Source organism: Silurus aristotelis (assembly GCF_946808225.1).
Source record: "Silurus aristotelis genome assembly, chromosome: 1".
NCBI classification, from domain to species: Eukaryota; Metazoa; Chordata; class Actinopteri; order Siluriformes; family Siluridae; genus Silurus; species Silurus aristotelis.
In genome coordinates, this window is record NC_139574.1 from 11988847 (window position 1) to 12004241 (window position 15395).

General features: G+C 36.6%; 1 protein-coding gene and 1 long non-coding RNA gene across 3 annotated transcripts in view; one reads left to right on the forward strand and one right to left on the reverse strand.

Moving 5' to 3' along the window:
* LOC310729801 (polymeric immunoglobulin receptor-like) overlaps positions 1 to 15395 on the reverse strand; it is a 16920-nt gene continuing 1525 nt past the window's right edge. Inside the window, exons 2-8 of one of the 2 annotated variants that reach the window (XM_083548302.1) lie at positions 11994 to 12299; positions 8928 to 9228; positions 8425 to 8510; positions 8259 to 8303; positions 8022 to 8092; positions 5011 to 5053; positions 1 to 685 (exon numbers count right to left, since the gene is read on the reverse strand). In XM_083548302.1, the coding sequence (XP_083404428.1) occupies positions 624 to 685; positions 5011 to 5053; positions 8022 to 8092; positions 8259 to 8303; positions 8425 to 8510; positions 8928 to 9228; positions 11994 to 12299 (914 nt within the window). In that variant the 3' untranslated portion in view covers positions 1 to 623. Of the gene's footprint in view, positions 686 to 5010; positions 5054 to 8021; positions 8094 to 8232; positions 8304 to 8424; positions 8511 to 8927; positions 9229 to 11993; positions 12300 to 15395 lie in introns of both variants that reach the window. The other variant, XM_083548301.1, reaches the window with a different exon arrangement.
* The window catches only part of LOC310730872, a 21199-nt gene continuing 15039 nt past the window's right edge, over positions 9236 to 15395 (forward strand). Inside the window, exons 1-2 of the long non-coding RNA XR_014534994.1 lie at positions 9236 to 10043; positions 10465 to 10865. This is a non-coding gene — a long non-coding RNA (uncharacterized lncRNA). The remainder of the gene's footprint in view (positions 10044 to 10464; positions 10866 to 15395) is intronic.

Sequence of the window (15395 nt, forward strand, 5' to 3'; positions counted from 1 at the left end):
TTTATTTTTTTATTTACATATTTACTTTACATTTTTAACACAGAAAACATAAAAAAAGTACAAAGAACTTGTAGATATTGTAACATTAAAAAGAGCATAGACTACTGCTAGATTGCAGCAAAATTTCACCTATAGATACCAAACAATTGTGTAAGTTATCAGTTTTAAGCTATAGAAATATCACAAGCCCCTCTTGATGGCCAGGCGCACAAAAAAAACCAACAACAACAACAAAAAAATGCCGCAGGAATGAAGCTCAGTGCCTTTTTGCCCTGCACAATCGTGCAGAAAAATGAGTAATCACATGCAGTATTAAAGAACAACATGCTGTTTTCTTAAAGATGTTTTACACACTAAACACAGAAGCCATTGCATATAAGAGTAAGATAAAAACATTTTAAATTAGTTATGAAGCAGCAGTGCTTTGAAGGAAGGCCAGGTTTTTGTGCATCATAAAACATATATCCTGTATTGAGTGTTTATATTCTGGTGAAGGAATTTGAAAACTCCACACATTATGGTGAACCTGATAACAGACAGCTGCACTGTACTGTACTACAAATTATTTGTGGGAATTAGACAGGAATGATTTATTACGATTTTTCATTTGAAGCAAATGGCATTCAGAAGGTGCAGTAACGTTCTTTAAGCCCAAAGCCGCATTTTTGTGTATGGTGGCCTCCGTCTGAAACAGAAAAAAGTTAGGAACTCACGTTACTTATGCATAAAGCACTGGCAGAAATCAAGCTTCAAATTTCCAGGGAGTAAAACATGCACAGCATTGTTCTCATTATCGGAAATTATTCAAGATTTATTCCCTGTATTATTTGAAATATTATAATTTTTATTTGAATATTGACTTAACAGGATTGTCTAGTTCACTAAGGAAATTCTTATTATAGCAGGAAAGTACACCACAAAGCAAGATGATATTAGACCATATTTCGTCTACACAATAGATTATAGTTTACAGCCCATACTTTTTTGTTCTGCATTTTTTGTGTATTTGATAAGATTGTGTATTGATGATTACAAGCATTGCATCATGGTCATGCATTATGGCATTTCATTCCAATATACAGTATACAAGTTAAAGACACTTGATCTAATTTGATTATTGTGCACGATGTTTGCAATAATATGAGAATTTTGATATAATAATAGTCATACAGTGTTTGAACTATGTAGGTGTACTAAGTAAAGTAATAACAAACTATTAAAAGAATAGCAGTAGAGCATGAAATAACATTTATACACAAACAAAGTGATAAGTTAAAGGAAACATGAAAGTAGCTCAAAGGACACTACAACAAATCTTATCCAAAAATTGTATTCAGTTACAAAACGCATTAAACCTCAAAATCCTTCCCAGTCATGTTAAATAAATGTGAGATTCTGTGATTATGAAGAAAATTTGCTTATAATATGGTTTAGAAATGTTTTTTGAATAGGATAAATGCAATCAGTCAGAATACCTGTCATAGGGAACATATAGAGCCAAATAACACCAAAGAATCCAAAACGTTCACATCCGTTCAACAGCATAACAGATATATAATATTAATTTTTCATGTTACGCTCTGGTTCTGTAGTTCTGCTCTGATTAATCTATGAAATATCATATCTGACTAATCTACTAACTGTTGCATGCAGAGTGAGATGCTATTGTAAATATTTATTTATTATGGTGAACATGTCTATTTTGATAAATGGGCCGGGGCACAAGATAAATACGGTGATCTGGAGCGGATAACACTAGAAGAGTACAGTGGAAGAGATGTTATGCTTCATCTGCATTATCATTGACAGCTTTAACTTTTTAAGGTGGCCATTCTGTAAGCAGGAAATAAATACAAATCATTTGGGTATATTAAGGGTTTACTACATGATATTATTGAAAATATAAAAGCTTTGTGTCTAAAATGTGGTTATTTGCCTTCTGTATCATGCATTAAAATCATTTACAGCATGTTTAGCCATGGATTAGCCCTTAAATGTACTTCTTCAAGCCTTGTTGTTGGCAGATGACTCAGCTGGTTATTCATTTGAATTGAATTGAATATTTGTGAAATAAGGGGGAGTGGTGGCTCCAGCGGTTAAGGCGCTGGGTTACCGATCGGAAGGTCGGGGGTTCAAGCCCCGGTATCGCCAAGCTGCCACTCTTGGGCCCTTGAGCAAGGCCCTTAACCCTCTATGCTCCAGGGGACCCTTACGAGAAAAATAAATCAAGGACCGTGACGTCGGAGCAACGTGGGCCGCCTTCCCGTGGGCTCACCACCTGCAGGAGGGACCGTAAGGGACTGGTGCTGAGAGGATTGGGCAGCGGTCGAAGGCGGGACACGGAGAAGTGTCTGGGGAACCTGCTTAGACTGCTGTCCCCGCGACCCGAATTACGGATAAGCGGGAGAAGATGAATGAATTTGTGTAGTACATTATTCATTGACATTATCTCAAAGGAAGTTATGAGAATGCCAAGGACATGCAAAATTGGCATGAAGGCTACTATTTACAATTTGGTCTCCTAAAAAGAATGATATATTTGCTATATCCTTTAGGCTTATGGTTTCTTTTTCCCAACATATTGAGATTTGTGCTCAAAGCTTCAACCATTCAATCAAAAAACAAAAATGTTTTTGTATGCTATAGCATTGCAGTTTCCATATACTGTAACTAAGAAGCCCAAACCTGTTTCAGTATGACAATGCCCCTGTGTACCTGTGCACAAACCAAGCTCTATGAACACACAGTTTTCTAAGACTGGACTGGGAGAACTTCAGTGTCCTTCATAGCGCCTTGAACTCAACTTATTTGAACACCTTTGGAGTAAACTAAAAAACCAACAAGGCCTTCTTGCTGGGCATCAGCTCCCATCCTTGTTAGTACCCACAGCCACATTTTAAAATCTATTGAAAAATCTTTACAGAACAGTGGAAGCTGTTGCAGTAGAAAAAGTGAGTCAGTGCAGTTATATTACTGCCCAAGGTTTTGAAATGCACTGCTCAACATGTTTGGCCATGTAATACTTTTGGCCCTGAAGTTAGTATATTTTCCATGTCTACATAATTATTCTAAAATTTTTGAAATAGTACAAAGAAAAACTTACATAAGTATTTCTACATTATTTATGGTGTATCAGCTAGCTACAGTTTAACTTTAGTGTTTTAAGGTTTTATTTGAATTAAGAATGAAAGTAAGTTAAAGCATTACATAATGGAACAAAATCACAAGTATAATAAGAGAAGCAGTTAACAGTATTGGTAATAAATGTAGCAATCTTAAGTAAGTTGTTTTTTTAGCAACAATGCCAGGAAGAAACTAGCGAAATACTAACGTGTGAAAATAGGAACTAAAAACGTAAATATTTCAAAACAACCATGATCTATAATTCTATGAAGTCTATAACAGAAGTATGGAACCAAACTCAAAGTCTTGGAATAAAACGCAAGATTGAAATGAGCAGACTTGCTTAAATTGTGATTTACAATCTGCCTGTGATTTCATGTTCGAACTGGATGGCTGTTCTGTGAAACGCTACAGCTGATGCAACCCTTGCACAGTCAGAACCCACATATTAAGCAACAGCAAAGAAACATCGCCAAAGGATAAATATGCTAAACTCACATGAGGCTTAGAAACTAATCCACACTTTTGAACAATTCTCCACATTGCATTGCTTTAATATAAACAGCTGTCTGGCTGCACTTCAGCTTCTTAACTAAACTTCAGACGGTTTAAAATGCAGCAGTTCACAATATTACAAGCTTCGTTGGATGCCTATTAGCTCCACACTGACTAAAATGTCCTGCTTATGAAGTTTATATTTCTGAATGCTTTAGGTCTGGTGTATATTACTGATATGCTAAATGAGAATGGACTACCTGAAGACATTCAGCTAAGACAGACCTCTGATTTCCTCAACTTTGAGATATTACATTTTTTTTTTCTCACCAGCTTTACTGTAACTTGGCAATATTATATGGACAAAAGTTTTAGAACACATGACTTTACCAAGTATATTGGGTTCAAGGTTGGAGGCACACACTTGTATAGGATGTTCTTTTTTCTTGAACTAGGAGACCCAAACCTGTTCCACAAACAATGGATCTTGAGTGGCCTATTATAAAATTCTGACTTTAACCCTACTGAACAGTTTTTGAATGATCTGTAATGCTAACTGCACCTCAGGTCGCCTCACCCTACATCAGTACCAACATCTAGTAGAACATCTTCCCAGATGTATAAGTATATAAGTTGTGTTTGGACACAACTTCTTATTCATTTTTAACATTGTACATTTATACTGAAGATACTGATATAATGACAGAAAAAGTATGGAATTATATAGCCAACATAAATGTGTTAAATAACCCAGAATATGCTGTGTTTTTTTTGTTAGAACAGAGGACCAGAGGACAGTTTTTCACTGATCTGATGTCTATTCCTTGTGTTTCTTGCTCTGAGGATGTCTCTTCTGCTTGTTGTTCTTCTGAAGTTATAATTTCTTTGCTGCAATTCGACCACGAATGCCTGCCTCACACAGTCTCCTCTAAACATTGGATGTTGAAATTTGTCTGGCAGTTAAACGCTAAAAAGCATTTGTGGGCGGTCCTCATGAAAGCCTTTTTCATCATAGCTTTTGATGGTTTTGGAGACTGCATTTCGGGATACATTTAAAGTTCTCGAGATGTTTGGATTGACTGACCTTTATTTTTTAAAGTAATGAACTTTACTTAACTGCATGTTTCTTGCCATAATATGGCTTTGTATAGTAGTTGACAAGTACTAATATAGCTATTGACTCTGTACTTACCCTTTCCTTTGCACAAAACGACTGATGGTCACATTTAAAAGGCATAAAATATCACAAATAATCTCTTAAAAAATCACACCTGTGAATTGAAAACCATTGCAGGTGACTACCTTATGAATCTGGTGAGAGAATGCCATGATTCCATAAGTGCAAGCCTTCAGTATTAATGTACAATGTTCAAAGATTATACAAATACATACCTTTCTTTGAAAATTCATTGCCTTCAGAGCTTCTCCCTTCAACCTTGCATGAGTTAGACAAACACATTAGCTAAAATTGTGCATACATCCTGTCACACCATAACACTGATTAATCATTATTCTCTACTTAAAAGCATATAAATAGTCCAAAAACTGTATTATATTTAAATAAAATTGTATCAATAATTTATCTAATTGTATGAAATTCACATTTGTATGTTTAGATTGCTAGATTGCCAATACTGATTCTTTTTTTTTTTTCTTTCTTTCTTTTTTTCTTTCTTTCTTTCTTTCTTTCTTTCATTAACTTGTGATGTATATTTCGGGTTGTACAGGAGTGTAGCTGTTGCTTGGAAGAAATTTCTTTAGACACCGTTTTTCTTGCAAACCAGGTTTATTCACAGAAGGTTCAGCATCTTGATACGAGCATCCAGGATTTGCTCGGAGGGGTTCAGAGCCAAACGAACCGTTCTCCCGATCTAACGTCCTGCCTCATCTATATATATCTGAGCCGTTGCTATTGACCGCATCTCAAAACATGCAAGATGTAAGTGAGCTCATTTTTCCAGAATGTTTAACATATGGAACATCACCACATATGGACAGTTGCTATTGTCCGCATCTCAAAACATGAAGGATGTAAGTGAGCTCATTTCTCCAGAATGTTTAGCATACGGAACATCCCCACATATAGACACGCAAACATGTCTCGTTGTACAGTCAGCTCGTGGAGGATTTCAGAACTTGCACGTACACCCTTCAACATAAACATTTGGCCCAGACTCTGCTATAAACTCTATGGTCTTTCAACATCACCTTGTAGGGAAAAGATCTGGCCTGCATTCCCACAATACAGAATAAAGTCGAATAAAGGTACTACATATTTTCAGATAGTACATATTTCAGATACTACACTTGAAAATACAATTTAATTCAATTCAAATACTATATAATGCAATTACAATTTCACATATACAGTGAGGAAAATAAGTATTTGAACACCCTGCTATTTTGCAAGTTCTTCCACTTAGAAATCATGGAGGGGTCTGAAATGGTCATCGTAGGTGCATGTCCACTGTGAGAGACATAATCTAAAAAAAAAATCCAGAAATCACAATGTATGATTTTTTTACTATTTATTTGTATGATACAGCTGCAAATAAGTATTTGAACACCTGAGAAAGTCAATGTTAATATTTGGTACAGGAGCCTTTGTTTGCAATTACAGAGGTCAAACGTTTCCTGTAGTTTTTCACCAGGTTTGCACACACTGCAGGAGGGATTTTGGCCCACTCCTCCACACAGATCTTCTCTAGATCAGTCAGGTTTCTGAAAAACACGGAGTTTGAGCTTCCTCCAAAGATTCTCTGTTGGGTTTAGGTCTGGAGACTGGCTAGGCCACGCCAGAACCTTGATATGCTTCTTACAGAGCCACTCCTTGGTTATCCTGGCTGTGTGCTTCGGGTCATTGTCATGTTGGAAGACCCAGCCTGGACCCATCTTCAATGCTCTAACTGAGGGAAGGAGGTTGTTCCCCAAAATCTCGCAATACATGTCCCCGGTCATCCTCTCCTTAATACAGTGCAGTCGCCCTGTCCCATGTGCAGAAAAACACCCCCAAAGCATGATGCCACCACCCCCATGCTTCACAGTAGGGATGGTGTTCTTGGGATGGTACTCATCAATCTTCTTCCTCCAAACACGTTTAGTGGAATTATGACCCAATAGTTCTATTTTGGTCTCATCTGACCACATGACTTTCTCCCATGTCTCCTCTGGATCATCCAAATGGTCATTGGCAAACTTAAGTCGTGCCTGGGCATGTGCTGGTTTAAGCAGGGGAACCTTCCGTGCCATGCATGATTTCAAACCATGACATCTTAGTGTATTACCAACAGTAACCTTGGAAACGGTGGTCCCAGCTCTTTTCAGGTCATTGACCAGCTCCTCCCGTGTAGTTCTGGGCTGATTTCTTACCTTCCTTAGGTTCATTGAGACCCCACGAGGTGAGATCTTGCATGGAGCCCCAGTCCGAGGGAGATTGACAGTCATGTTTAGCTTCTTCCATTTTCTAATGATTGCTCCAACAGTGGACCTTTTTTCACCAAGCTGCTTGGCAATTTCCCCGTAGCCCTTTCCAGCCTTGTGGAGGTGTACAATTTTGTTTCTAGTGTCTTTGGACAGCTCTTTGGTCTTGGCCATGTTAGTAGTTGGATTCTTACTGATTGTATGGGGTGGACAGGTGTCTTTATGCAGCTAACGACCTCAAACAGGTGCATCTAATTTAGGATAATAAATGTAGTGGAGGTGGACATTTTAAAGGCAGACTAACAGGTCTTTGAGGGTCAGAATTCTAGCTGATAGACAGGTGTTCAAATACTTATTTGCAGCTGTATCATACAAATAAATAGTTTAAAAATCATATATTGTGATTTCTGGATTTTTTTTTTTTAGATTATGTCTCTCACAGTGGACATGCACCTACGATGACAATTTCAGACCCCTCCATGATTTCTAAGTGGGAGAACTTGCAAAATAGCAGAGTGTTCAAATACTTATTTTCCTCACTGTATATATATATATATATATATATATATATATATATATATATATATATATATATATATATATATATATATACACAGTATATATATGAAATTGTAATTGCATTATATAGTATTTGAAATATAAACTTAACTGTATGTATGACATACATTCTATAGCATAAATGTGTATTTTCAAGTTAATGTGTAATACAATATAAGCACTTACCAAACTCATATGATCATTATTCATAACTCTGTTGTGTATAAATAGCATATAAAAACTATAAATGTTGTCTAAACTCTACTCTCGTTTTTGTTCTGGTGAATAATATGATGATTTAAGCATTGACATAATCTTACTCAGCAGGACCAAATGATCATGATTCAAAACTTCTCCAAACTAAATAAAACAATAAAGCAGAGGTCATTTTCTAATGTCCAACATGTTTGGTTGTAATGTATTACCTCTAGTGTTACAGGACTGGACATAGTTTCATATTCCTGGGCTTCAGACTGTTCATTTTCATGTTGATTTGTCTTAAAAAAGAAACAGTATTATTAATGTATCATAGTTTAATGAATGAATAAAAAATATCTGTCACTGATTATATGTATTATGTTTATGTACTAATTATTTATCTTTTTGCCCAAGAACAGAAATTGTTGCTACCCTTACTTGCTGTTTTGGTTTTTTCATGCTTATGTATGTATTTTCAGACCTCTTGCGCAATGGGAATGTTTCACATTCTAAAGAAAAAAAGGATTTTATACAATTTCATATAAAAATCATTATTTGTAATCTTGATATTGTTATCTCTGTACAAGCAATCATGTACAATAAAATGGAAAAATGTAGTAAATTACATACGTTTTTTCTTTTGCCAGATCGCAATCACAGCTATACAAGCTAATGCAAACAGCAATCCCAAAACTACCAGCCATGCCAATGACCTGCTGTGGGAAAAGAAGAGAAATATATTCAGGTTCAAGTCAAGTTTATATCTATATTCAATATTTATTTCAATGTACATTGTCTTAAAGCAGCTTTACAGAATTTAAGAATTAAAGTAAATGATGTGTATTTATCCCTGATGAGCAGCCTTTGGCAAGCGTGACAAGGAAAAACCCCCGTAGATGCTATGAGGAAGAAACCTTGAGAGGAACCAGACTTAAAAGGGGAACTCATCCTCATATTTAAACTATGAAACATTCAATGGAAATAATGAAACACTTTGAGTTCATATACAGTACAGTAAAATCACACCTTAAAATAATTTGGTAATTTAAACCAAGAACATCTTTTATTTTTCCAATAACATACAGTAAATAATAATTCAAATCCTTCAGGGTTTTATAGAAGAAGAATTGTACCTCTCCCAACTGTTTGCAGGAGTCTTCACAGTGATGTGAACAGGCATCTGATTGTCTCCTCCTGAGCACCAGTACCATCCTGTATGGTCCATCGTCAGCTTGCTCATTGTCACACTAAAACCTCCAGCCATACTTCTGAGCTGAACCAGAGCACCGCTCATGTTTCCAATAGTGCTCACACATGTACCACCAAGCTTACACCATTCCTTTTGATTCATCATTTGATGATGGCAGAATATCACCACATGGCCGCCCTCATATCCAGTTACCATCTGATTATCCACATACAGCACAGGAGTAGCTGAGAGGAAAAATCAGATTAATCAGATTGATCAGTTTTTTTTTTTTTTTTTTTTAATTATTTACTTGCCTCAGCCAAAGTTTTATTTCTGGTGCAGGATACCACAGATGCTGTTTTTTCTTGTTTGGTATTGATTTTTTATTCTTCAAGCACCATTACTTAACATTTAAGCAGGAGATTTTATCCTTTTTTTTATTGCTTTATATTTAGTAGGCTACTCTTTGTACCGATTGGGCAGGCAGAGGGACCGAGCTGGGAAATATGTGCTGCAAGTTAGAGCAATAAAGGATGAAAATGGAAATGTGTTGACTAGTGAGGAGAGTGTGGTGAGAAGATGAAGGGAGTATTTTAAACAGCTGATGAACGAGGAAAATGAGAGCGAGAGAAGGTTGGATGGTGTGGAGATGGTGAAGCAAGAAGTTGAAAGGTTTAGTAAAGGATAAGTGAGAGCAGCGATTAAGAGGATGAAGAGTGGAAAGTTGGTAGGGCCCGATGACATACCAGTAGAAGCATGGAGATGTTTAGGAGAGAGTTTTTAACAAGATTGTTTAACTGGATTCTGGAAGGTGAGAGGATGCCTGATGAATGAAGAAGAAATGTTCTGGTACCGGTCCTTAAGCATAAAGGAGATGTGCAGACCTGCAGTAACTACAGGGGAATTAAGTTGATCAGTCACACTATTAAGTTATGGGAAAGAATAGTGGAAGCCAGGCAGAGGGAAGAGGTGACCATCTGTGAGCAACAGTATGGTTTCATGCCGAGGAAGAGCACCACAGATGCAATATTTGCTTTGTTGATGTTGATGGAGAAGTACAGTACAGACCAAAAGTTTGGACACACCTGCTCATTCAAAGAGTTTTCTTTTTTTTCATGACTATGAAAATTGTAGATTCACACTGAAGGCATCAAAACTATGAATTAACACATGTGGAATTATATACATAGCAAAAAAGTGAGCTGAAAATATGTCATATTGTAGGTTCTTCAAAGTAGGCATCAAGAGAATGCCAAGAGTGTGCAAAGCAGTAATCTAAGCAAAAGGTGGCTACGTTGAAGAACCTACAATATGACATATTTTCAGTTGTTTCACACTTTTTTGTTATGTATATAATTCCACATGTGTTAATTCATAGTTTTGATGCCTTCAGTGTGACTCTACAATTTTTATAGTCATGAAAATAAAGAAAACTCTTTGAATGAGAAGGTGTGTCCAAACCTTTGGTCTGTACTGTATAGAGAAGGTCAGAAGGAGTTGCATTTTGTGTTTGTGGATTTAGAGAAAGTGTATTACAGGGTGTCGAGAGAGGAGTTGTGGTATTGTATGAGGAAATCAGGTGTGTCAGAGAAGAATGTGAGGGTGGTGCAGGACATGTATGAGGATAACTGTGACAGCAGTGAAGTGTGCAGTAGGAAAGACAGACTGGTTCAAGGTGGAGGTTGGACTGCATCAAGGATCAGCTCTGAGCCCTTTCCTGTTTGCAGTGATGATGAACAGGTTGATAGACAAGGTAAGACAGGAGTCTCCATTCACTATGATGTTTGCGGATGATATTGTGATTTGTGGTGAGAGTAGGGAGCAGGTTGAGAAGAGCCTGGAGAGGTGGAGGTATGCGCTGGAGAGAAGGGGAATAAAGGCAGTAGTAAGACAAAGTACATGTGTGTAAATGAGAGGGGGGGAAGTGGAGTGGTGCGGTTGCATGAAGAAGAGGTGGAAAAGGCGGAGGAGTTCAGGTACCTGGTGGAGAAGTGAAGAAAAGAGTGCAGGCAGGATGGAGTGGGTGGAGAAGAGTGACTGGAGTGATTTGTGATAGAAGAGTATCTGCAAGAGTGAAAAGGGAAAGTTTATAGGACTGTGGTAAAACCTGAGATGTTGTATGGATTAGAGACAGTGGCATTGAGTAAAAGACAGGAGGTGGAGCTGGAGGTAGCAGAGCTGAAGATGTTAAGGTTTTCGTTGGGAGTGACAAGGATGGAAAGGGTTAAAAATTAGTTTACTAAATAATAATTTATTTAATAAACTTTTAGCATTTCTGTCAGCATTACCCATGACCCTCTGCCTTCGTTGCTATGGAGATGGAGCCAGACAAAGTCAGTCATGCTGAGTGACACGAAAAAAGCGAGAAATGTGTGTCCATGAACACGAATCAATAGATTAAACTTTATCACTTAATGCGGTTCCACAATTAGGTGTCCATATAAACTTTCTTTCGGCTTCTCCCCTTAGGGGTCGCCACAGCGGATCATCCGCAAGTTTGATTTGGCACATGTTTTTACGCTGGATGCCCTTCCTAACCCAACCCTCCCCATTTATCTGGGCTTGGGACCGGCACTTAGGCTTGTGCAACCCTAATGGCTGGGGTTGTTTCTCTGACCGGGGATCGAACCCGGGCCGCAGCGGTAAGAGCGCCGCATCCTAACCACTAGACCACCAGGGAACCTACAGTTAGGTGTCCATATACCTTTGGCAAACCTAACTGCTTACCATATCAACCTAGTCAGTTTCCAGGTTACTACAAAACAACAACAACTGGAAACATTAAGCTGCTAGTGAATTAGTTACAGATTTGCCCTTTCCTGTATTAAAATATAGACTCTTCACTTAACCCAAATAACGTACAAACCTAGGATCAGTTCTTGTCCTGTCATCATCACAGGTTTGTTATTATACATTTAAATTTCTCTATTACATTTTTAGCCACCTCAATTGTAAAAATGCCCCAAGTTCATACTTGGGAAACACAAAGCATGCCGCATAGTAATCTTACCTTTTGTAACTTTTAGCTGAAACATTTTGTTTACATCATTTCCAAAGATTTCAACAGAGCACCAGTAATGATCTGTATCAGTAGATGTGACATTCTTCATAGTCACAGTAAGTATATGCTGGGCTTGGTCATCTGAGAGGGTGGTTCTCTGGTTGATTTTCTGAACATCTTTGCAGAAAGTCCATGTATTTCCAACACACAGGTACTTTTTATTATCAATAAATTTTGCACCATATAAACAAGGAATGATGATAGACTTTCCCTCTTTTACAGACACATTATCCACTGTGATGACAGGCTGAGTAACTGCAGGAGAAAGAATGAACAAGAACATTGTATTAAATCTAAAGAGTAGAAATAATAAACTGAATACATATTTTAAAGATTTTTTCTGATGATATTCATGTAAACAGTAGTTTAAGTGATTTCATGCATTGCTTTCCCTGACCCCAAAACTAATACAACAAATAAGCTTTGCTTTAGATATCCAGAGATATTGAAATTGATTACAGTGGTGTTTAGGTATTTGTCTTATTATTTTGCCTCAGTATACCACAACAATGGTTTGGAAAAGAAGCAATCAAAAATACAATTTTTTGCGTTCAATGCATTCAAAAATGTACTTCCATTTAAAAATGTCAGTAATTTTTTTTATAGAACTTCCATTTTACAGGTTTAAAAATAATTAACAAAATAACATAATTAAAAATATGTGGATTAGTTTTGATACTTGGATGAGGTCACTTGATGCATTCAGTCTGGAATCTATCATTTAAACCATCAACTTAGTCGAGGTTAGGTGACTACCTGGCCATTAAAAACATTTTATTTTTTTGAAGTCCTTGGAAGTAATAAATGGCTGTAATATTCCTAAACAGTTAACGCAATATTTTGGTTGAACCAACTGAATTAAATCTATACTGTAGTACCGTCTTGACTGCTGTCTTACAAATCCATTGTGTTGCCAAAATGACAGAAATTGTGTAAAATATTTATGGACTTGACTGTAAATGTTGTTTGGGAATGATGGATCATTTTGACACCTATGATCTTCCTCATGCTCTCAGCATCTGCCTGTTATAACCAATAATCGCTCAAATATTTTACATTAGAAGCCTTATATGTATGTGAAATAATATTTCCTTATATTCTGTTCCACTCAACCTGTAAAAAGGCTTTCATAAATATTTACCCCATTTGAACTTTTCCACATTTCGTAGTACGATGAAATAGACTCAACTGTGATTCTATGCTATGAATCTTCCAAAATAAAAAAATTCCAAAATATTGAAGACTGTGAGTGTATGGGTTGGTGGTAGGTATGAAGAATTACATGACTGCATAATTGTTAATATGTATAATTAATGTATTCATGGATGGTCCAGTTCTGGGAAAATGTGAAAAGGTTTTGGTTAAAAAAACACCACAAAAATTTATCCATTACCTGGAGCACCATTCAATTTATTAATTTCAAAAATTCAACAATGAAAGAATATGGCACAACTGTGTGGAGACTGCTATCGACTGTGAATGGGTAAAAAAAGGATGTGAGTGAAAGAAGCATTTGAGAACTTATGTTCCAATTTGTAACTACACAATGAGAAAAGGTTTAAGGGGTTTTAGTAGTTTAGAAAATTACTGTGTAATCATAAATAGACAATAAAGTAGTAGGCTACTGTATTGTACAAGACACGACAGAAGCTTTTAACCTTCTACCTTCTCCGCAATATTGGTACTTAATACTGTAATGTGGAATGTGAAAATATACATGCTATTCGCTGTGAGTGGTCTAGTCTGGAGTCTGTTCCATTCATTCGGGACTTTTTAGGATGAGGTACTGTTAAAAAAAGCGCTTTAGTCTAGAGCTGCAACAAATAATCAATCAAGTTATGGGTTAGTGTGACTGTAAGATAACACAACTGCATTGGAAAATTTCAGACAATACAGGGTCAAATGGAAAAAATGTGTATCCCAAGTCATCCAAGCCATGGGAGCATTTTATATTAAACGCAACAAAGAAAGATGTACCTGGAAGTTATGCAAAGCGGAGCTGTGTGGCATACCACAGTGATGCACAAGCACGCAAAAAGAAACATCGTCACTGTATGATCCTTATCATGTGAAAATTGTATAGTTTAATGAATGCTATTGTGTAAACTGTTTGTTCTGTGACTCACGAGCATCAGGTTGCGCAATCAGCAATCATCTATCTATCTATCTATCTATCTATCTATCTATCTATCTATCTATCTATCTATCTATCTATCTATCTATCTATCTATCTATCTATCTATCTATCTATCTATCTATCTAGTGTATTTTCTTAAATGAAAATAGTCAAAACAATGTTGTATTATATTTTATATTGTTTTTTCATTAATTGTATCTGCAAAATACAATACAAATGTTGATTTACACAAATCTCTTCCAATTTCATACTCAAATGCTGTTTTTTTTTTTCATTTTTTAACGGAAAGAAACAACCCAGCATGAGTGAATTTGTTTAAAGGAGACATCCTTCCATGAACTCCTCAACAAGCAGCCACTATAAATTTAAAGATATAAATGTCTTAAATAAAGAGATTTATACTCAGTATGTGGCTTTTGCATTTTTTACATACACTTTTTACATAAATACCCTGAATTGGGGTTTCATAAAGTTATAATAATCAAAAATCTAACTAAAAATATAAACGAGCGAAGAAGAAGAAAAATAATCATCAGATTAATCGCATATCAAAATAATCGTTAGTTGCAGCCCTACAGTTCATAATTGGCTGCATTCACCATGCAGCCACACTGGGACTGTTCTGCTCCATGTTCCTCTGAGCATCAGAAATATCTATTTATTTCCCAAGCTACTAAAATAACATTCATAAATAACTTTCTGTCCTGTTATCTAGGTGGTAAACTTAAATTTTTTTAAATCTCATTTACTTTCATTGAGTTAACTTTCTTACATGGATTTTTTTTCTTGATAGTATTTACAGATGCTATTTGTCTGAGCATAAGAAAGTTTTTGAATAAGACATAAGCAATGCACGTTGTAGGGCATCTGCTTTAAGCTGCAACCATAACCGCTACAGAACACCAGTACATCTAATCATTTATACAATTATCCACTCAGCTAATCTCATTGAAAAGATAACTTTCTTTCGGCTTCTCCCGTTAGGGGTCGCCACAGCGGATCCTCCGCATGTTTGATTTGGCACGTTTTTACGCTGGATGCCCTTCCTAACGCAACCCTCCCCATTTATCTGGGCTTGGGAACGGCATTGAGAGTGGCTGGGGATGGTTCCCTGACTGGGGAACGAACCCAGGCCGCAGCAGTGAGAGTGCGGCATACTAACCACTAGACCACCAGGGAACCCGCACATTGAAAAGATAAATCTTTTAATATAC